The sequence below is a fragment of the Glycine max genome, chromosome 15 (genome assembly GCF_000004515.6).
Source record: "Glycine max cultivar Williams 82 chromosome 15, Glycine_max_v4.0, whole genome shotgun sequence".
In the NCBI taxonomy this organism is placed as follows: domain Eukaryota; kingdom Viridiplantae; phylum Streptophyta; class Magnoliopsida; order Fabales; family Fabaceae; genus Glycine; species Glycine max.
In genome coordinates this window covers 25,628,942-25,651,842 of record NC_038251.2, presented here as the reverse complement: position 1 = coordinate 25,651,842, position 22,901 = coordinate 25,628,942, and the positions used below count along the sequence as shown (strand labels likewise).

The 22,901-nt window shown below is 32.1% G+C and overlaps 1 protein-coding gene across 1 annotated transcript; it reads left to right on the top strand.

Annotated features, from left to right (window-relative positions):
• Nucleotides 1-10,382: 10,382 nt before the first annotated feature.
• LOC102670492 (protein MAIN-LIKE 1-like) lies at nt 10,383-22,572 on the top strand. The gene is made up of 5 exons (XM_006598411.1): nt 10,383-10,500; nt 10,588-10,685; nt 10,767-11,193; nt 12,138-12,280; nt 22,222-22,572. The coding sequence occupies exons 1-5, from the start codon at nt 10,383-10,385 to the stop codon at nt 22,570-22,572; spliced, it is 1,137 nt and encodes a 378-aa protein (XP_006598474.1).
• Nucleotides 22,573-22,901: the final 329 nt, after the last annotated feature.

The following is a 22,901-nucleotide window of genomic DNA, read 5'->3' as shown; positions in this document are numbered from 1 at the left end:
TTATTTTTAAATTTAATTTTAATATGTTTTAAAAAATTATGAATAATTAAAATAACCTTATATCACAATATTTTTTTACAAATATAAAATATAATGTATGTATTAAAAATATATTATAATTTTAATTATAATATATTTATATATTTAAAAATACTTATTTATTATAAAATTTAATCATACAATAAATATTTATCTTACATTGCACAAATTAAAACACTTTTTTTTAGTTGGTGTTTTTTTACAGAATGATATTGTATTCTTGGGAATTATATTCCCATGAATATAATACATATGAATATTATTTTCGGGTATATTTAAAAATATGGTTTGTTATATTTCAATATTTTTAGAATTATTTTTTAAAATTTAAAATAATTCAAATGTGAATTATATTAAGTTCCTAAATTAAGTTTACCCTAATAACTTTTTAATAATAAGGCACTTTTTTATATAAAATTACCATAAAAGTTACTAAAGTAAACATAAATGTAAAAAAATATCATAAATTACTTTTGCTCATAAAATTTATCTGAGAACCCTTTTATATATATATATATATATATATATATATATATATATATATAAAAGCTATACTAATTATATGGCAGCTCTAAAAAAATGCACTTCTATATAAAAAAAAAAGGATTTGGAACACTTTATGGAAAAAGAAGGGATGTTTTACAACATTGAAAGCCTTTTCATTAGCGCAATCTATTTTTACGGAAAATTCAAAAAGCTTTTTTTTTTAACAAATACAAATGTTAGACTAATTTCAATAATACACTTCTATATCAAAAAAAAGGATTCGGAACACTTTATGGAAAAAGAAAGGATATTTTACAACATTGAAAGCCTTTTCATTAGCGCAATCTATTTTTACGGAAAATTCAAAAAGCTTTTTTTTAACAAATACAAATGTTAGACTAATTTCAATTAACTAGGTTGAACGAATATTTTTAAATACAAAAAAGAAATATGAACATAAATTTCATATATAATCTAATATAGTGTAATATTCATTTTGGATATATATATATATATATATATATATATATATATATATATATAATTCTCTATTTTATTTAATAATACTATTCATTCTTATATTATAAATGTAAATCCTTATTTTTAAATAAGATTATTTTTAAAGAATTAAGAGTTACTTTCTTCCATATATTGAGTGTCTAGTTTTATTTTTATTTATAATTTTTTTATTCCCTCAAACACTATCATTAAAACTTAATGGATTTTAATTTTAATTTTGAATTTGATACATTATTTTTAGATGAAGATATTTCATTTGGTAAATTCAATTTAAGATCGATGTGAGAGTTGTCTTCAAAAATTTATTTGATTTCAGTCCATAAAAAAAAATTCTATTGTTTTTGGTATATGAATTTTTTAAAATAGGTCCCTCAGAGGGATGGATCTAGAGTGGTGAATAGGGCCCTAGCTTCTCTCCTCTCTTGAATATTTTCATGTATATATGCATATATTTTTAAGTTGGTTATATAAAATTGTTTAGCATTATTTGTGTGTATGTTATTATTATAATAATGCTTAAGGTCAATTAGTATAAAAGTATATAAAATTAGTTGTATTTGTTGTTGTTATTGTAATGATTAAGGTGATAACTATTATAAAATTATGTAAAATTAATTATGTTTATTATTATAATATGACCGGTAAGGTTATTATCATTTAAAATAAAAATTAATTTTAAAATTATGTGAAGAAATAATTATGTATTTTAAAAATAATTAATATATAAAGGAAGAAAAAAATTCAACCCCTGGTAGATCTTTGGATCCATCCCTAGTTCCTCACCTTAAATGCATTTACATTTTTGCTTACATGGCTAAATGGTTGCCACAAGGATGCCATACATGATGTGGGTGTCACATGGAAAATCAAGATTTGTATAAGGACTAAGACCAAATTTAACCTAATCTCTAATCAAAATTATGATTTAAAAAATGCAAGGATTAAGGGCAATTTTAACCAAATTTTTAGGTACCAAAATCACAATTTTACTATAATAATCATGATTTATTGACACACTTATCAAATTTTGTTAATATAGAGCAAATGTTCAAGAGCCAAAAAACAAATTTTTAATATTATTTTTATGAGAAGTTATTTTAATTTTTATAGAAAAATAAAATAAAACACTGACAAATGAATGCAATGCCTAAAGTGTTAGAATGGTGTACCACACTTTTTTCAAGGAAGCGAAATTTTTACATTGGAGACCAATGTGGCACACTGATATGATCTCAAGCTCCTATGCAAGATCTCACGCTAAGAATTGTTGATTTCCACTAGGAGGTATGCATTAGAGATGCTAGAAAGGAATATACATTTTTTAAGAGGTATTCAATGTTTGAGATGTTATTTTGGTGGTTAACTTTGAGGTCTTCCCATATACTTTTACCCAATGTCAAAGAAGCATGGTCCTAGAATTACATCAATTACGGATTCCTTTTTAACATCCCTAACACACACCTTCAAGTGGAAATCAACAGTTTTTGGTGTTGGATCCTACATCGGAGCCCAAGATTACAGTGTCACGTTGGGTATCTAGTGAAAAAATCCTACTTAATAAAGCATGGGACATCATTCCAACCTTTAGACATTCTGTAAGTGTTTTGCTTTATTTTCCCATAAAAATTAAAGAAGTTCGTAAAAAATCATATTAAAAATTTATATTTGATTCTTGAACATTTGCTTAATATTAAAAAAAATTGACAAATGTGTCACGAAATCATTATGGCTAAATATATTTTTGTTCTCTAAAAATTTGGTAAAAATTGGCCTTAGTACCTTTATTTTTTAATACCCATTCTAATGTATCTTAACTATATACTAAAATCTAGACCAACCTTAGAAGAATTCAAAGCTCTGTGTTCCATAGCATGTTAAAACAAGTCAGCAACAACACTTCAGACAAGTTAATAGTACACCTTAGACACATCATTAGTCCATTATAGCTTTTTTTACAAGTATATTGTTTTTATTTATTAGTATTTTAGTTTGTTTGTTGTATAAAATAAATATTTATTTTTATAATTAAAATTCATAATAAATAAATATTTTTAGATCGATTATAAATTACACTATAATTAAAATTCATAATTTATAAATATATTTGAATATATAAATTAGTTTTTAGATTTAAAATCTACAATTTAAATTGAGATATAAGATTATTTTTAACTATTGAGAATTTCTTTTTTGACAATTTGTCGAAATTCAATTTAAATATAAGGATAAAATATGGTAAAGTAAATAATAGATAGTTAATAAACGGATTAGACGTAGAAATAAATATAAAAATATGGTAGTTGGAGATGGTTAAAAGAGAATTTTTTTTATTAATAATGAGAATGGTGTGTGAAATATATATTAAAAATCCATTTAATTTATTAGGTTGCGTGTTCTAATTTTTAATATAAAAGTATATAAGTGACTGAAAGAACATATTTAAGTCAGATATTGTTTTCATTTCAAACTGTTTCTTTTTTTGTTATTTTCATATATTATGTCGGAGAAAAGGGTTAAATTGTTGATCCCCAGTCCCCGCACTTGACACATACAATGGACACAAGAGAAGAATACAATCCACCGAACGAAGTCGGCAGTCAAGAATAAGAGTCAAGCCCCATAGGTTGGTTATTCGTTATGGGTCTCTTTTGATAGGGTTGTTAGCCATATGTAGGATAAGGACCTTCAAAATTCTTATGTTACTAGATAAGAGAGATTAATTAGAATCCCACTAGTGTCGGTCAAAAAGATAAATTGGGATATTTCTAATTGTTTACAGAGAACACAAATTACTATTGTAATGTGTGTGAAACCAAGAAAAGGGAGAAGAAAAAGGGCTCCACATAAACATATCCACGCCGTGTCCTCTACTTGGAAGTATACTATAAAGTGTAATTTATGCACCATGACTGAGACATTAATTAAAGCTATGGAGGTGAAGTTGGTGAAAAATTGCACCTATATAGTTTATCATAGTAGAATATCTCTAATAGAGTTTATTAACGTGGGAAATACGTGCATCATAAATACGCGGTATTACACTTTAATTTCCACCAATAACAATAGAAAAGATAAGAGAAGAAGGATCCATGTGTTATCTAGATGGCCCCACTGGTGCATTATATATAAAGATTTGTTTGGATTTGAGAAAATATAATTTAAATATAGAAAACTTATATTAAGTTTTATTTTTATTAATTTATAGTATGTTATAAATAACATTCTAGTTATATGTGTATACTTAGGATCAGCAATATACAAACCGTCAATTATTTTTGTGAATTTATGGCGAAAAAATAAAATATATCAAAGCTTACACATTCAGTTAATATTATTATAGCATTAATATTTTCAATACAGCTTACATATTTTTCTCATTTTGTTCAACAATCAATTAAAGTATTAAACTCTAATGATGCCACTCTTGATAATACAATATATAACTAATTGTGCATGGCAAAATACATGTTATCAATATAATATATATACCTAGGATTAAAATTGTAAAACTATGATACCTGAGAGATTCAGTTAGGACAAATAAAACTTGAGAAAATTAAATTACACATTTATAATACTTAAAAAAAACTCGGTCAATACAATTTAAACTTCGAATTAATTAAGCCAACAAAATTCTAAATAATAAGGGGCGGGAAACTACGTTCCTTCTTAATTGCGCGGGATATCCACGCTCCAAAGAACTGCTGCACTGCATTTTCAAGAGTAAAATAATTATCAAAATACTAGTATTAAGTTTCTACACCATCCGCATCCCAAGCCCGTGCCGAAAATCAAGCCGAATAAAAGGATTAGAAACATTAATTCAAAAGAGAATGACAATGGCATTGTCTTTTTTATAATATGATAATGTATTGTAATTAGTACTGTTTTGTTTTTGTAAGACATATGTTATTAATGTAAAATATTTGTTAACTTTGACGAATTTTTATTAAAAAATTTGACTGATCCTTTTTTTTAGTAGGTTTTCCTTTTTAAAAGTAACATTTTTTTTATCTAACTCATATTTAAGATTATATATACTTAAGGAATATGAATTTAATTCTTCTCAAACCAATAACACATTATGTTTAGTGCTTCGTTTGTTATAATAAAATAAAACAAAACAACAGAGTAAGAATAAAAGGTGAGATCTAAAATAGAGTGATTTTGTATTTATTTGATTTAAAAAATAAAAGTTAATCTTTTTTCTAGTTTAAAACAATATAAAATAAAAGAAAATATTTATACAAAAAATGATAACCGGTAAGTGATTAGGCCTCCTACTCCAAGTTTCCCCACTTTTTGGTCCAACCTACATATTGCAAATGTTTGTGCCGACATGCACTCCGGATTGAGAGGATCTTCTTTTAGTGTTCTTTGAGAAGTTGAAAATTGAAATTGCCCAAGACACAAGATGTTCCGTGTAATACAATAGTATTCAAAATAAACAAATGAGTAAATTATGTTTTTTTTTTCTCTCAAATTCTTTTTTTTTACATTTACGGATTCTTATATTTTTTAATGATTAATTTTTGCTTCTAAATTTTTTTTTGGTTCATTGTTTTAGTTCTTTCCGTTCATTTTGACCATTAAGGAATGCCATTCCATTATTTTTATTAATATTTTATTATATTTTTTCTGACCGCTAAAACCAAAAAATATTATATTTTTACATAATTAAATAATTAAATATTTGAAGTGACTTTAGCGGCCACAACAAATTATATCATGTAGTAATTAAGAACCACAAATGTTTTTTTACATCTGAGCACGCACAACAACACAATACAAAAATTTAATCACCCAAAATAATAACCATCGTGCCAGCACATGGTGTCCCAAAGACTCAGTGGCCTCCAACAAGTTTTCTTAAAAGGTTAAATTACTCATTTGATCTTTATAATTTTAGGATTTATACCTTTTTGGTCTTTATAGTTTGAAAATAATTTTTTTAGTTCCTATAGTTTACATTTTAATTCTCTTTTAGTCCCTATAATTTTTAAAAGTGATTTTTTTAGTCTTTATACTTTATATTTTAATTCCATTTTAGTCCTCACCATTAAAATATGAGTAATATTATCAATTACAATTAACTACAAAAATATTAGCAAGTAATTCGTAACTAATTTATCGTAAGATAATTTGTAATAAAAAAAAATGATGCAATCCTCCCTAGGGACTAGTTTCCAGAGCCATGAGTAAGGGACTCCAAGAGGATTGGGCTAGAGCTGTTGAAAAAGGCCCGAGGGTTCTCATGAACCTCAGGGTAGATTTTTGAGCCCATGGGCCAAGGTTGGGTTCACTTATCTTTGTACATATTAGATTAGAATTTCATTATTTTTTTTATCTTTGTATTAAGGGCTCCATAATGTAGGTAGGGTATCCTAGAAATATAAAATTTTTCAGCCCTTGTATTTTAGGGCACCTAGACTAGTTTTTGTATTAGGGATAATTTTTTAATTTCACATGCACTAAGTGAATATTTGACATGTGTGTTGGGAAATAAATTTAATTGAATTGGTAGAAGCTCAATCCAATTAAATTTTAGAGGGGGATGTGAGCATTTGCTTACTACACCCCATTGCCAATATCATATAGTCACACTTTGTGCATGTCCTTACATGTCTTATGACACCTAAGCACACTTAGTGAAGAATTTTGGAATTGATCTTGGATTAGTGGGCTGAACCATAACGGAAATTCACTATTCATAATTAGTGAAAATTTGACTCCACAAATTCAATTTCAAATTCAAGTGAAATTTGAATTGAAATTCAAATTTTCCTTCAATTTTGTGGACACTTAGACTATAAATAGAGGTCATGTGTGTGCATTTTTTTCAACTTTGATCATTTGAGAATTAAACTTCAAAGTTCAGACTTCAGGCACTAAATTTCATTCTCTTCTCTTCCTCTCCCTTCATTCATCTTCTTTTACCTTCAAGCTCTTATCCATGGCTTCCTATGGTGGTGAGTTTCTTCTAGACTCATCTTCTACTTGAAGTGGCGTCTTCATTCATTTTTCTCCTTCTCCATTCCGCTGCAATCAAACCTCAAGAAGCAAAGGAATCCATTGATGAAGAAAATCCAAGGCCTACAAGCTCCACATGGAGCTACATCAAAAAATAATTAATAATTTATAACTAATTTGTAGCTAATTATTTTATATATATTTTTTGTAGTAAGAACTAAAAGGTAATTAAACTACAAATTATAGAGACTAAAAATATCACTTTCAAACTATAGGAACTAAAAGAAAATTAAAATACAAACTATAAGGACTAAAAAGAACACTTTTAAACTACAGGGACTAAAAGAGAATTATAATGTAAACTATAGGAACTAAAAAAACCACTTTGAAACTAAAAGGACTAAAAAAGTAAGAATCATGAAACTATAGAGACCAAATGGGTAATTTAACCTTCCTAAAAAAATGCATTCCTAAAAACCTTTTCCACTTTCCTTGAGCGGTGCCAACCTTACATAAAGCTAGGAAGATTAAGAAAACGATTATGGCGACACAGTGGTGGCGCTCCGCCGTCGGCCTCCTCCAAATGAGATTCGTGCCAGATCTGGATCCATGTGCTTCCCAATCAAGATTTATGCCAGGTCTGTATCATGCGCTTCATGTCGTTGAGCTTCATCATCAAAATAATGTCGCAATGGAAGAGGCACCGCGAGGTAGTTGGGGTTCATGTAGCGGAGGCGGAAGCGCTCGATGGCGGAGCGTTATGGAGGGGGTGGGATTTCGATGGGGACTCGTCGTCGAAGCTGAGTCCCTTTGATTTGTTGGGTGATGATGTCGATGACTTCTTGCAGTTGATCATGGTGGAGCATTTGAAGGCCGTGACAGCGGCCACGACAACGCCGTAGAAGGACCAGGCCAAACCGCTTAGGGTCTAAATCGGATTCGTTTTGGATGACAACCTCATAGTTTGGGGTTTTGATTCACACCAGCGGCTCTGAGTACAACACCAGATTTGGGTTTAATGAATTTTTTTTAAAAAAATTGTGTTTTGTGTGGGTATTTTCGTTTTGCTTGAGTTATCTGGTATGCGAGAAAGTGTCATGGTGAAATGGTGATGGAACTTTAAGTAAAACGTAGATGTTTCAAATTATTCAATCCTTTCAAAATGCAGTGATTAAAAACTGCTAGAAAACCTAATAAAATCAAATAATAATAATAATAAAATCAAATGTCAAGGATTAAAATAAACAAAAATGATCAAACTACTAGATAAAAAAAAGTTTGGAGACAAAAATCAGTCATTGGAAATTTTACAGACCAAAATCATAATCATAAATGACAAAAAGTTTAAAGACAAAAAATATAATTTACTCTAAACAACTCTTACAGAAAAGTTGATGATACAAGTGGTTTAACGCTTGAGTTTCTTAATTAAAGGTTTGAGGTTCGATCCCTGGTTTTAGCATGAAGTCGTAACTAGAAGTATTACTTTATTCTAAAATGGAACGATTAAGTAAAAAAAATTAATTAAGTGTCAAATAAAAAACTAAGAATACCTCTTAGATTGAAAAAAAAAAACAAATTATCATAAAACTGAAAAAGGAACAAAATGCAAATACAAAATCTTTTCACAAAGCTAATGTCCCCAAACTTTTTGTCTAAACATTTCATTTACATTACACAGGAGCATTAACATTTGATAGTAATTTGTTAGATAATAAAAATAAAATATGTTTTTATTGTATTAATTGTTTAAGATTTTTATTTTTTATCCCGCAATTAAAAATGTTGATGGGTTTTGGTTTCTCACCTATTTTTTTCATTTAAATTTTTTATTCCTATCATTAAATTTTACCGTTAAAAAATGACATAAAAGTTTGTGATGATTTTTTTCTCACGGAAAAACCATAAAAAATATTTGATAAGAACATTTAAAATATGGTAAATAATCTATCAGTTAAAAATCACTAAAAATTATTTTACTTCATCAAACAAAACATACCCTCCTTAAAACCCAACCCAAAACCACATTATTTTACTTCATCAAACAAAACCATCATCACAAATTCAACCCAACAGATAAAAAGAGATAAATAAACAAAATGGCGTTTGGTCATATTGTTGTGTTTTCATTGTTGCATGATGATATTGTTATGTTTTCATTGTTTTTTGGTGTATGTTTCTGCTGTTGTCGGTTTATTTGGTAGCCTTTCCGAAAAAAAGGTATTTTGCCGGAAAAAATGGCGGTGTGCCGACAAAAACCCATACGGATCAGTGATCCGTATGGTTCACACGGATTGATGATCCGTATGAACCACTGATCCGTATGGGTTTTTTTTTGTTTTTTTTAATATATTGTATATATATATATATTTGATATTTTTTAATATTGTCTGGCGTTATTTTTTTTGAAAATATTTTTTTTTAAACTTTGCCATACGGATCCGTATGGGTTTTTTTTTTTTAAATTTTTTTCAACTAATATAGATCACTGATCTGTTATGGTTATTTTGTTAAAAAAAATTATAACGCATACAAATCACTAAGTGATTTATTTTTAAAAAAAATTATATAACCCATCCGTATAGTTTTTTTTAATTTATTTTTAAACACATACAAATCAGTGATCCGTATGGGTTTAAAATAAAAAAAATAATTATAACCCATACAAATCACTGATCCGTATGTGTTTTTTTTTAAACAGTTTATAAGCCATACGGATGACTGATCTGTATGGTTTTTTTTTAAATTTTTTTATTAAAAATTTGTTATGAAGGTGAAATGTTTTTTTAAAAGAATTGTTTTATAAACCATATGGATTATCAATCCGTATGGTTTTTTTTGTTATTAATTTAATTTTGTTGTTTACTGATTTTGTTAATAAAATTTATTGTAATTATTTCTTGTAATGTCTTAATCATTTGTGAAATTTAATAATTAATGAAAATGTATTATGTATGGCCTGATTTGGTTAGTGTTATTGATTAATTAGCTTGTTATTTTATTTAATTATGTTTGTTAATATAACATTACATTTGATTAGATTAGGAATAATAGATTAGATATCCCATATGAAGAGTAAGATTAGCTTACTAAGTTTATACTAGATTTCCTATATCAATAGTAAGATTAGATTAGATTTCACAACTTAAGACTAAGATTAGATTAGATTTCCTAAATTAAGAATAAGATTAGATTAGATTTTTCAAATTAAAACTAAGATGAGATTACCTAAGATTCGAAAAATAACACTATATTTAAATTAATTAAAATTAGTTATAAAAAGTAATTTTGATGTGAAAATTAAAAATGATTGGAATCACGCTTTAGGGCCATTGAATATAAAAAATAGGATAATTATTATGTAGATAATGGTTAGAACTAGAGGTCTTGGTCGCGCTTTAGGGTGCGCAGTAGGAAAAGTGATGGGGAGGAGAGGCGAGAGTGATGATGATGTCCCCCAGAGGCGAAGGCCTACTGCATCAGCCCGTAGATAGAGACAAGTTGTTGTGGAGGATCCTTCTACGACCAAGAAGGAATTGGTCGACTAGCAACCAGAAGCACCTGTTGAAAAAGGTGATGCTGATGTTGAGGGTTTTCCAAGCGGATCCCATGACACATCAGTTCTTAGTGATTTTGAAAATCACATTGCTTTGAGCGTGTGGAATGGAGAGGTATGTAATTTTTAAAAAACATAAAGAACGTAGTTGAGTAGTTAATTATTTTTTTACATCATTCATAAATATTGTTTGCAGGAACGTCTTGAGTTGAAGCTATCTTTCCATGGAAGGAAGATGACTAAGTTCGGGAAGCCTGCCGCAGAGATTGAAGGCCTTGTGGTGGCCAGTGGACTGGGTCCTTTGATCGCTTGTTCTCTAGATACAAGCGATCATGGACTAATGTCTGCTTTTGTGGAACATTGGCATAAGGAAACAAGAAGTTTCCATTTGCCCGTCGGAGAGGTGACTATCACCTTGGATGACGTTGCATCTTTGTTACATTTTCTTGTTTTAGGGGCGTTCCACAGCTTTGAGCAGCTTCATGTCGACGACGCTGTCGAGATATTGGTGGAGTTACTCGAGGTCAGTGCTGCAGATGCTAGAGCTGAGACCATTCAGTGTCACGGGTCTTATGTGCAACTATCGTGGTTGCGCGAGTTGTATGAGCTGAAGATTGAGGCATGTGAGTGGATTGTAGCAGCACAAGCGTATTTGTTGCATCTCCTTAGATGCACACTCTTTGCTAACAAGAGTACCACACACGTGCACGTGATATTTGTTAGACAAGTGGCCTCAGTTGTCTTAAGAAGGGGGGGTTGAATTAAGATACAAAAACTATTCCCCAATTAAAAATGTCACTCTCTCTTTTTGGATTAACAATGCACCCTTAATATGAATTACTCAAAATACAATTCAAAGTAAACTTATTTAAAGCAAAAGACAAATAGCAATAAATAAAAGAAGTTTAAGGGAAGAGAGAATGTAAACTCAGTTTTTACACTGGTTCGGCCTCACCCTGTGCTTACGTCCAGTCCCCAAGCAACCCGCTTGAGATTTCCACTATCTTGTAAAATGCCTTTTACAAAGTCTGAACCACACAGGGACAACCCTTCTCTTGTGTTCAGAAATCCTTACATCTTAAGAGACCTTCGATTTCTTAACCAAATCTCTTTGAATAAGAAGAAGAAGAAGAATTCTCTTTAAGAGAAAGATATTACAATTGAAGATCAATTAAGATTCCTTACTGAATATGCAAGTGTTTGCCCAAGGAATATTTTTGAGAGGATAAGACATTTTGGTTTTGAGAGGATAAGACAATTTAGTTTAGAAAAACTCTCTTAGGAAGTTCGCGTCCCAAGTCACCTATTTATAAGCCTTTGATGGCCATTCAAAAATCTCTTGAACAGATATGACTCTTGGGAGTTATTTTTTGAAGAGTTGTGACCCTTGGGAGTTATTTTCTGAAGAGTTGTGACTGAAGAGTTGTGACTCTTAGGAGTTATTTTCTGAAGAGTTGTGACTCTTGAGAGTTATTTTCTGAAGAGTTGTGACTCTTGACTTGGATCAAACTTGAGAAGCGCTTATCTTTGGGATCATCAAAACTTCATATCATATATGCTTTTACAGTATTCTTGGATGCATTGAGTAACCTGACACAGAGTGCGGGTTACGCTTGGGGCGCTGCTGCACTTGTGCACATGTATGATAATTTAAATGACGTGTCGAAGAGCACGGCGAGGCAGCTTGCAGGATATATCACTCTGTTACAGGTTAGTTAAGATTTGACGAAAATTTTTTAAATTGAAGTTTTTTTATTATATGCTGTCATGTATTTTAAATATGTTTGTAAAAAATATGTAGTGTTGGATTTATGAGCATTTTCCGTCCGTCGGGAAATAAATAGTTTGCTGAGGCCATTATTCTTGAAGCTTCTAAACTTTTTACAAGAATGAAGCTCTGATACCACTTGTTAGACAAGTGGCCTCAGTTATCTTAAGAAGGAGGGGTTGAATTATGATACAAAAACTATTCCCCAATTAAAAATTTCACTCTCTCTCTTTTTGGATTAACAATGCACCCTTATATGAATTACTCAAAAGAAAATTCAAAATAAACTTCTTTAAAGAAAAAGATAAATAGCAATAAATAAAAGAAGTTTAAGGGAAGAGAGAATGCAAACTTAGTTTTTATACTGGTTTGGCCACACGCTGTGCCTATGTCCAGTCCCTAAGCAACCCGCTTGAGATTTCCACTATCTTATAAAATGCCTTTTACAAAGTCTGAACCACACAAGGACAACCCTTCCCTTGTGTTCAGAAATCCTTACATCTTAAGAGACCCTCGGTCTCTTAACCAAATCTCTTTGAATAAGAAGAAGAAGAATTCTCTTTAAGAGAAAGATATTACAATTGGAGATCAATCAAGATTCCTTATTGAATATGCAAGTGTTTGGCCAAGGAATATTTTTGAGAGGATAAGACATTTTGGTTTTGAGAGGATAAGACAATTTAGTTTAGAAAAACTCTCTTAGGAATTTTGTGTCCCAAGTCACCTATTTATAGGCCTTTGATGGCCATTCAAAAATCTCTTGAATAGATGTGACTCTTGGGAGTTAATTTTTTGAAGAGTTGTGACTCTTGAGAGTTATTTTCTGGAGTTGTGACTCTTAGGAGTTATTTTCTGAAGATTTGTGACTCTTGACTTGGATCAAACTCGAGAAAAACTTATCTTTGGCATCATCAAAACTTCATATCATATATGTTTCTACAATCCCCCCTTTTTTGATGATGACAATAATTTGAAATCAAGATAAATGATATACAATTGATAATATGTGCTCACAACCCTTACTCCCCCTTAAGATTGGAATTTATGCCTAAGTTTTATGATAAATTATACCCTTGTTCTCTCCCCCTTTGGCAACATCAGAAAGCCAATAACGTCTAGAGAAAGGAACTAAGGCAACATTAAAACCATAGCACAATCCATCCAAAAACTAAGTCAATCCATAGACGACACCAAACACAAACAAGTCTTAATCAACCAAAACAAAGTCTAACAATAACCAAACACAAAGCAAAACATAATGAGAAACATCAAAGACAACCATAATCAAATTACTAAAGCAATAAAAGCCAAAATACAAGGCTAAGAAATAATCAGAAAACTAAGGAAATAAAGCATAATAGAAATAACTAAGAATCGGCCAGGGGATCAAAGCAATGCTGGATGAAGCTCATATCATCTTCAAGTCAGGTGATCCGAGTATTCATCCCATCAAAACGAGTATCCATCGCATCAAGACGAGTATCCATTGCTTCAAATCGCTCACCCACAAAAGCTCGAAGTTCACATAGTTTTGTGAGGACTTCAGTCAGCACAACAGAGAAGTGGATGTGGAAGCAATGTCTTCCAAGATTATTTTGATGATGCCAAAGAATCAAGAGTCAAGCAAGTTCCAAAGAATCAAGAGTCAAGCAAGTTTCAAGAATCAAAATCAAGATTCAAGAATAATCAAGACTCAAGATTCAAGAATCAAGAGAAGACTCAATCAAGATAAGTATTAAAAGAGTTTTTCAAAAACTATTGAATAGCACAATTTTGTTCCAAAGAAAATTTTTACCAAAGAGTTTTACTCTCTGGTAATCGATTACCAGAAGGCAGTAATCAATTACTAGTAGCCAACATTGTTTTCAAACTGATTTACAAAGCTGTAATCGATTACCATAATCATGTAATCGATTACCAATGTTTTAAAACGTTAGATTTCAAATTTCAAGAGTCACAACTTGTGATAAAACATTTTCAAATCATTTCAAACTTGTGTAATCGATTACACAATACTTGTAATCGATTACCAGTGTTTCTAAATGTTTTGATTTTCAAATTTAAACATGAAGAGTCACATCTGTTGATGTGTAATCGATTACACTATGATGGTAATCGATTACTAGTGACTTGTTTTGAAAAATAAATTACCAAAAGTCACAATTATTAAGGTGACTTGTTTCTGAAGATTTTTTCAAAAGTCACAACTTTTTTAAGTGACTAGTTTTCACAAAAGTCACAACTCTTAAAGTGACTAGTTTTAAAGAAATTACCAACAGTCACAAATTTTAATTTGAGTAATCAAATGATTATAAATATGTGACCATGACACGAATTTCAAATACTGATTCCTTTTATGCATAAAAGATTTCTTTCATTCATTTCTCTTCATCTTTCTAAAAGTTTTTGTTCAATACTTTCTCTTTCAAGAAAAGTTCATTGACCGAAAACTTGTGCTATTCTTTTTCTTCATTCATTCTCTCTTGTCAAAAGATTCAAAGGACTAACCACCTGAGAATTCTTTTGTTTCTTCCCTTCTCCCTCTTGACAAAAGATTTCAAAGGACTAACCGCTTGAGATATCTTCTGTTTCTTACAAAAGATTTCAAAGGACTAACCACCTAAGATATCTTTTTCCCTTTCCCTTTAAACAAAAGATTTCAAAGGACTAACCGCCTGAGATATCTTTTGTTTCCCCTTACAAAGATTCAAGGGACTAACCGTCTAAGAATTCTTTGTCTTAACACATTGGAGCGTACATCCTTTGTGGTACAAGTAGAGCATACATTTACTTGGGTTGTTATACTGAGAACAAGAGAGGGTACATCTCTTGTGGATCAGTTCAAGTGGAGCGTACATCCACTTGGTTGTTCAAAGAGAACAAGGGAGGGTACATCCCTTGTGGATCTTTGCTTGTAAAGGATTTTACAAGGTTATTGGAAATCTTAAGAATCGGTGGTTGCTTGGGGACTAGATGTAGGCACAGGTTGTGGCCGAACCAGTATAAATCTTGTGTTTGTCTTCTTCTTCCCTACACTCTTTATCTTTCCGTTATGTACTTTTTATTTCCGCTTTACTTTTGTCTAAGTTATTCTATTCTTTACTTTCTCATAATTTAGTTATAAAGCCTAATTAAATCTAGTAATATTAAGAAGGATAAATTTTTAATTAGTCAAGACACGTTCATAATTAATTCAACCCCCCCTTCTTAATTATTCCGAGACCACTTGATCCAACAGTGGAATCACCCTTTTGTGGTGGAGGAGATGGGGTACGCTCGTATGGAATAGGTGGAGGCAAGTCTTGTTTGTGAATCCACTGACCATCAACATCCTTTTGGTAACCAAAGGAGGTAAACACACTGGTACCAATGGAGAAAGACCTTTTAACCTTGACATATGGTTCATCATCCAAAGGAACATTGAAGTGATGAAGAAAAAGAGTAACAAGGTGGGGATACGGTAGAGGTGCATTGGCCCGTAATGCCTTATGCATTCGAAACTGAACTAGATGGGCCCAGTCGATCTGACGACCAGTTTGAAAAGCCCACATCAGAATCAAATCCTCCTCAGAGACTTGAGCAAGGTTTGAGGATCGTGGAAGCAAAATGCAAACAATGATATAATGCATGATACGACAATCAAAAGTTAATGACCCAACAAGTAATCTACTGGTCATGTCAGCCTGGTCATTGCAGACCATGCAGCGAGCATCATGACTAGAATAATCAAATTTCCAGTTATCAACAATGGTGCCCTCAAAAGGAACACCTTGACTGGACAATTTTGTCAAGGAAAAGAACAAGGACTGATCAATGACAATGGGAATATTATGCACCTCAGAGTAAAGAATACCATACTGAATTTTCAAGTTATTATAGAACACCTTAACTAATTCGGGAAAGTACGACAGTTTCAAAGACATGAAATCAATCAAACTAGAATTTTGAAACACTTGGTAACAATCAAATGTTTCTTCATCAAAGAATTCAAGGTCAAGGTACTTAGGGTCTAGAATGACTCTATTACAGAATTAAGAATAGTACCTTTGATGTTGATCATCCGAGGAAAACAATATGGATGATCTAGGAGATGAAAGAGAAGGAGGAACTGGTGTGGATGGGTCTCTAGAGGTTCCTTGGCGGCGGTGGCCAGCAACAATGGGGGTGGAGGAAGACCCTTTTCGCTTCTTTGATGATTCTTCCATTTGAAGATGTTGCAGCTAATTTTGATCAGTGGGTTTGAAAGGGAATGAAAAATGATGAAGATTGGGCTTTGTTTGAAGTGATTTGGTGAAGAAATGAGAGAGATACATGGATTTGAAGATTGGGGAAAGTTTTGCGCCGTCACACGAAATGGGAGAATAAGGGTTCTGCAAAAATGTAGATATTTATAGACAGGGACGCCTTGTAATCGATTACAGGCCATTGTAATCAATTATAGGAGTAACCTGTAACTAATAGTGCCTACTGGTAATCGATTACAGGCTTCTGTAATCGATTACAACCTTGCTGTTCTTATGTAATCGATTACAGGGAATGGTAATCGATTACCAGACCCTTTAAACAAGGCTTTTCCACTTAAAGCTAACTATTTCAAGTCAAATACAACACCTAATCATCAATCACAAACACAATCAAACACATTCAATCACAAACAAAACACATTCAATCACAAGCACAATTAAACAAACACAATCAAATACATTCAATCAACAATCATCAGTCACAAACAAAATCAAACATATTCAATCACAAACACAATAAAAAAACATTCAATCACAATCACAATCAAACACATTCAATCAACAATCATCAATCACAAACAAAATCAAATAACACAAGCAACTAGACTCATAGACAATCTATTGATCATAAGGAGGATAAGACTCAATTTGAGTTACCTATTGCCTAGATCATTAACATCTAGAAGACCTAATTCTCTCCTAATAGCAAAGAATGTTTCTTTAGGGAGAGGTTTTGTAAAGATATTAGCTAATTGATTCTTTGTATCAACAAATTTTAGAACACAATCTTCCTTTTGAACATGATCTCTCAAGAAATGATGTCTTATTTCTATATGTTTGGTCCTTGAGTGCTAAATAGGATTCTTAGATAGATTTATAGCACTCGTGTTATCACATCTTATAGGAATATGATCAAGAAATATTCCATAATAAAAAATTTGTTGCTTCATCCAAAGAATTTGGGCACAACAACTGCCAGCAGAAATGTATTCCGCTTCAGCAGTGGATAAAACAACACTATTTTGTTTCTTACTATGCCAAGAAACTAGAGCAGATCCAATGAAATTACAAGTTTCACTGGTGCTCTTTCTATCAATTTTAGAATCGGCAAAGTTGGAATCAGAATATCCTATAAAATTGCATGTGGAATTTTTAGGATACCATAATCCTATATTCATAGTGCCTAACAAATATCTTATAATTCTCTTAACAACACTAAGATGTGATTGTTTGGGATTTGATTGAAACTTAGCACACATACACACACTAAACATTATATCTGGTCTGCTAGCAGATAAATAAAGAAGTGATCCAATCATACCTCGATATTGCTTAATGTCTATTGACTGACCGATTTCATCTTTATCCAAATAGCAAGCAGTACTCATTAGTGTGGCCATATGCTTAGCATTCTGCATCCCAAATCTGTGAATCAATTCCTTGCAATACTTTGATTGATTGACAAAAATTCCATTCTTGGTTTGCTTGATTTGCAACCCAAGAAAGAAATTTATTTCTCCCATCATTGACATTTCAAACTCACTTTGCATGTCTTGAGAGAATTCTTTGCATAAAGAGTCATTAGTGGATCCAAAGATAATATCATCAACATAGATTGGAACTAATAAAATATCATTTAATTTCTTCTTAATAAAAAGAGTAGTATCCACTTTACCTCTAGAGAAATCATTCTCTAAAAGGAACTTACTCAGACGCTCATACCAAGCCCTAGGGGCTTGCTTTAAGCCATATAAAGCCTTTTTCAATTTGAAGACATGACTGGGCTTATCTGAATTTTCAAATCCAGGGGGTTGATCTACATATACTTCCTCTTAGATAAAGCCATTCAAAAAGGCACTCTTCACATCCATTTGATAAAGTTTAAAATCCATAATGGATGCATAGGTGTTAGTCGATGAATACGACTAACTTTTGTGTATAAAACTTGTGTATTTTGTATCAAACTTCTCCAATTTATAGTTGTTTTGTAATATTATAAGTACTTTCTGTTAAATATAGGTAATAGATAATTTATACTTTTGTTTTGTGTGTTTAATAATCAATTTCTCTTAATTTCAGGTTAATTAGGCAAATTGGCAAAAATGTTGTTTTCACCTTCTCGCTAAGCCAATCTGCTGGCTTAGTGAGCATTTGCTAAGCGTGACACTTAGTGGCTAAGTGTGAGGAAGAAGCCAGGAGAAGATGAGCTGTTAGGTTCACTGAGCGCACCGCTCCAGGTCATCAAGCGCACCGCTTCAGCTCATCCGCTAAGCGAGAGAAATGCGCTAAGCCAAAATCCACTTATGCGTGCTAAGCGATTCAGATTTACGCTAAGCGCGCGAGCACGGACCAACCCACCTATTTAAGCTTGAAATCAGATTTTTTGCAGGAGTTTGGCATTTTTTCTTGAGAAGCCTCTGCATGCATGAGAGTCTGGCCTTGGCTTGAAGCTTTTGCATGTTTAGGAAGTTCTAGAGAGAGAAAGGTCCAAGTTCCAGAGAGTTCTGAGAGATTTTGTTGTGTGAAGATCTGTAGAGACGAGAGCTCGAAGCGGAAGCCGTTCTGAGAGCTTGAGATGAGTTTGTGAGTGATTGTGAGATCCTAGAGGTGAAGGAGACATCCTTACCACTTGTATTTTTGCAATCTTTCATCTTGTTCTTCTCTGTATTGTAAAAGAGGTTTCCGGACTATGAAAAGCTAAATCCTCTGTTGGATCTTCCCTGTAGGTACCTGATGCAAATATATTTCGATCTATGTAATGATGTTTTGTGTATTCTCTATGCTATCTGCTTTTCATTCCAGTATGTCTTTACCTTGATCACGTAGATGCATGCTTTGTTAGGGTCATTCAACAGTGTAAACTGGTCTGATTCTAAAGTCCTTGATAGTACGGGGCTAAGTTGTTGTACTATCACGAGGAATCAGGGTACAAGAACTTAGTTGTGTATGTGTGTCTTAATGCGGTTCTGGTTGAGTTTAGTCTTACAAGAGGAATCTACGAACGAGGCTTGATCAGGATTAGGCTAGGCTATCATGAGGAATCGGGGTCTAGCAGTCCAGGAGACAACATAGGAATACATGAGCATTTTTAGATAGAGAACATTCGTTTTAGCATCAGGAACCTATTAGGAAGACCAACGCGTTCTCTACTTGTTTTTACACAACATTTCTCTTGCATGATTTTCTTTCTTTTTGCTTAGATAGTTTACATACCTGTTCATAACCAAAATCATCTTTTCATACTAGACACCTATTTACCGAAATAGCTTACCAGATAACACAAGTTTCCCGAGAGTTCGATACTCAGTTCTTACTGTTTTATACTACTGGTGCGATCTGGTACACTTGCCGGCCGCGAACAATAGGCTAATAGCATTCTTATGGCTTCTAATCTAGCAACAAGAGCATATTTTTCCTCATAGTTGATGTGCCATTATTTTCTCCTATTTCTTAACCCTTTTTGCACCATTTTAAATACTGATTAGTCTTAATTGTCAAATTTATTAGGCAGTTTTATTATTTGGGACCATTCAGCTAATTTGATGTTTTTAATCTAATTTCAAGAATTAATGAAGCATTGGGCTTGAATCTAGAATTGGGCTTGGGCTTGAATCCAACATTGGGCTTGGACTTGAAGAGGGCAGACTGATTTATTCTACAAAATTAGATCTTATCTTATCTTATCTTATCTTATCTAGATATTATTTAGATTTGATCTCATCTAGATATTATTTCATCTAGATCTTATCTTATCTTATCTAGATTTGATTTGATTTTACTTATGGGCTTGGATTTAAAACAGATTTGTAAGCTTTGGGGCTGAAAAAAAAACTATATAACAACACCAAGGTTCTAGTTTAGCTCTCTCTCTCTCTCTCTCCTCTCTCTCTCCTCTCTCTCTCTTCTATTTTTCTTTTTTAGTTTTAGTTTCTCTTCTCTTTCTCTTTTATTTTCGTTTTTTACAATTCCAATTCAGACTTTTAGTTTTATCAATAAAATTTCGTTCTTTATTTGATTAATGGAAGACTAAGTCTGTAGCGTTGTTTTCTCTTGAGGATCAAGCACAGTTCTCTTTGAAGTTCTATTATTACTGTTAAACTCTGTTCAGTTTTTCCTCTTCACTAATTACTCTGAATTTGTTGCTATTAATTCATGCATGCTTAGTGCTTGATTAATTGTCTCTGCGCTTAATTTATGTTCATGCTTAATGATCGTTTATGAGTAATTGGTGTGTGTGATGCTTAATCACATAATGAATGCTTTATGTTAAATTTCGTTTAGTAATTTAATTTAGGGTTGGATTAAGTGGTTGAACTGATAAAGGATAAATTCTCGCAACCTAGGATAAGAGACTTGCTTGTGAATCAAGGGGAAGAACCGTATTTTAATTCTGATAAATTCTAATTCAATTTTACTCGCTGTTTAATTTACAAAAGCAAACAACCCCCCCCCCCCCCCAATTTGTTACTATTTCCTACTATCTGTTATGAACATTTGGTGTATCATTGCTCATTGAGAAACGACCTAGTATCACTTCCTAGTTACTACATTTTAATATTTATTTGATTCGGGTACGACCTCGATCAAATTTGGCGCCGTTGCCGGGGAGCAGTGTCGAAAGGTTCATAATAGCTAGTGTCGTGTTAGTGTTTAATTCTTTTGTGCTTTATGTTTAATTGTTAGTGTTGTGTTAGTGTGTGTGTTAGTGTTGTTTAGTGTCTTGGTATTTTGTTTAGTGTATGTTCTGTTTTAGTTTTTCTGTTAAGCGCTTCCCCTGCTTCAGTTTTGGGTGTTTTGCTGTGAATAGTGTTTTGCGACGGATTTAGCGACCACTTTTGCTTGCGGCAAAATAGAGTAGTAGTGGAAATCATGTAGCGACGGATTTTAGCGACCACCCTTGCTGAATTATTTGGGATTTTTTGTTTTAGTAGCTAGAGTTGTTATTTTTTGCTGAATTTTTTTGTGGTAACTTCTTTTAATCTATATTTTGTGGGAAAAATAGCTAGAGCCTTTAGTTTGGTCAGATTTGAAAGTTCAAAAAAGTAACAAATTTGATTTTTGTCAAAACTTCAAACGACCATAACTTTTGCTCCGGTTATCATAATCGCAATTATTATATATGTATTTGGGGTAGAAAAAAATTTCCTACGCCATGGCATTTGGTTATAGGCCGGTTGAGGTCTCCATCATCCAAAAAAAGTGATTCTGTCAAAAGTTTTTTATTTTTCAAGTATTATTCTCTTATTTTTCTTAACTTATCATTTTTAGATTATATAGTTAGACTTCGAATTGTCATTTGAAATTTTTTGTGCTATCTTCTCATAATTTTATAAGGTTGCTCACAAAATTTCAAGTCATTTGGACATCATTTGATGGTAGTTGTAGTTCAAACCTACATTGTTACTTGCATAAGAAGGCAACTAATTGTGCATGCTGAAATTAGTGTATGACTAGAGGAAATCCATCTGACTTACAACCCTTTGATCCCGAGATAGATAGGACATTTCATAGATTAGTTAGACATCATTTAGTACCTTTTGAGCATCCTGAGCATTCTGTTATTGGTGATTTTAAGCATTATAGTTTTGAGCATTCTGATTTTGAATATTCTAAGAATATGTCGTTGAACCTCTGGCAAGACACTCCCTGTGGCCACGTATCGGAGGTGTCTGGATAGATTGACCCTTGACGCGGTGTGCTGGATTTCGTATGGTGACCACCGTTCATTTAGAGAATTTAAGGTCATTTCATTATTTTTCGGCCATCTCAGATGGGGCCCCTTGACGGTCGTCCACCGATCGGAGAGGGTTGTACGACAGTTCAGCTACATCCAGGCTATTCTGCCACACCCTACTGTGTCTTCGCTGTCTACTACAGAAATTGATGATAGATGGATGCTGTTTGGTGAGCACATTGCACCTGTTGGGCAATTATGTGCAGTGTCGGGCCATTGTTCGCCAGATTATCTGGAAGACATTTATAATAAATGATTTTTTAGAACCCTCGTTCAATGACTAAAAATGGGTTGTCGTCCAATGATGTATAAAACTTATTTTCCAATGAAAACCTTGTGTACAAAATGTATCAATAATGGACTTTGAAATACTGGTTCACTCAAGCTTAGCTACGTCTAGTTCTCCTTTACCAACCAGTAAAGGGTTTCACTAATCAAACTTGATTGCAACAAGTATTTTTTTCTGCCACTTTTGGCTTACAAGTATTCTCAAGGCCACTAATGACACAACCCTTAGACTGCCCTTGAATTTAAGAACACCCAAGTATTGTTTTGTCACTAAGCCACTCCTGGATTTCATAAACA

Excerpts from the sequence above, each read along its gene's own strand:
- LOC102670492 (XM_006598411.1), top strand. The coding sequence starts at position 10,383 with ATGGTTAGAACTAGAGGTCTTGGTCGCGCTTTAGGGTGCGCAGTAGGA. Across the intron at positions 10,501-10,587 it reads AAGGCCTACTGCATCAGCCC|GTGATGCTGATGTTGAGGGT; the intron begins GTAGATAGAGAC and ends CTGTTGAAAAAG. Across the intron at positions 11,194-12,137 it reads TGAGCTGAAGATTGAGGCAT|TATTCTTGGATGCATTGAGT; the intron begins GTGAGTGGATTG and ends ATGCTTTTACAG.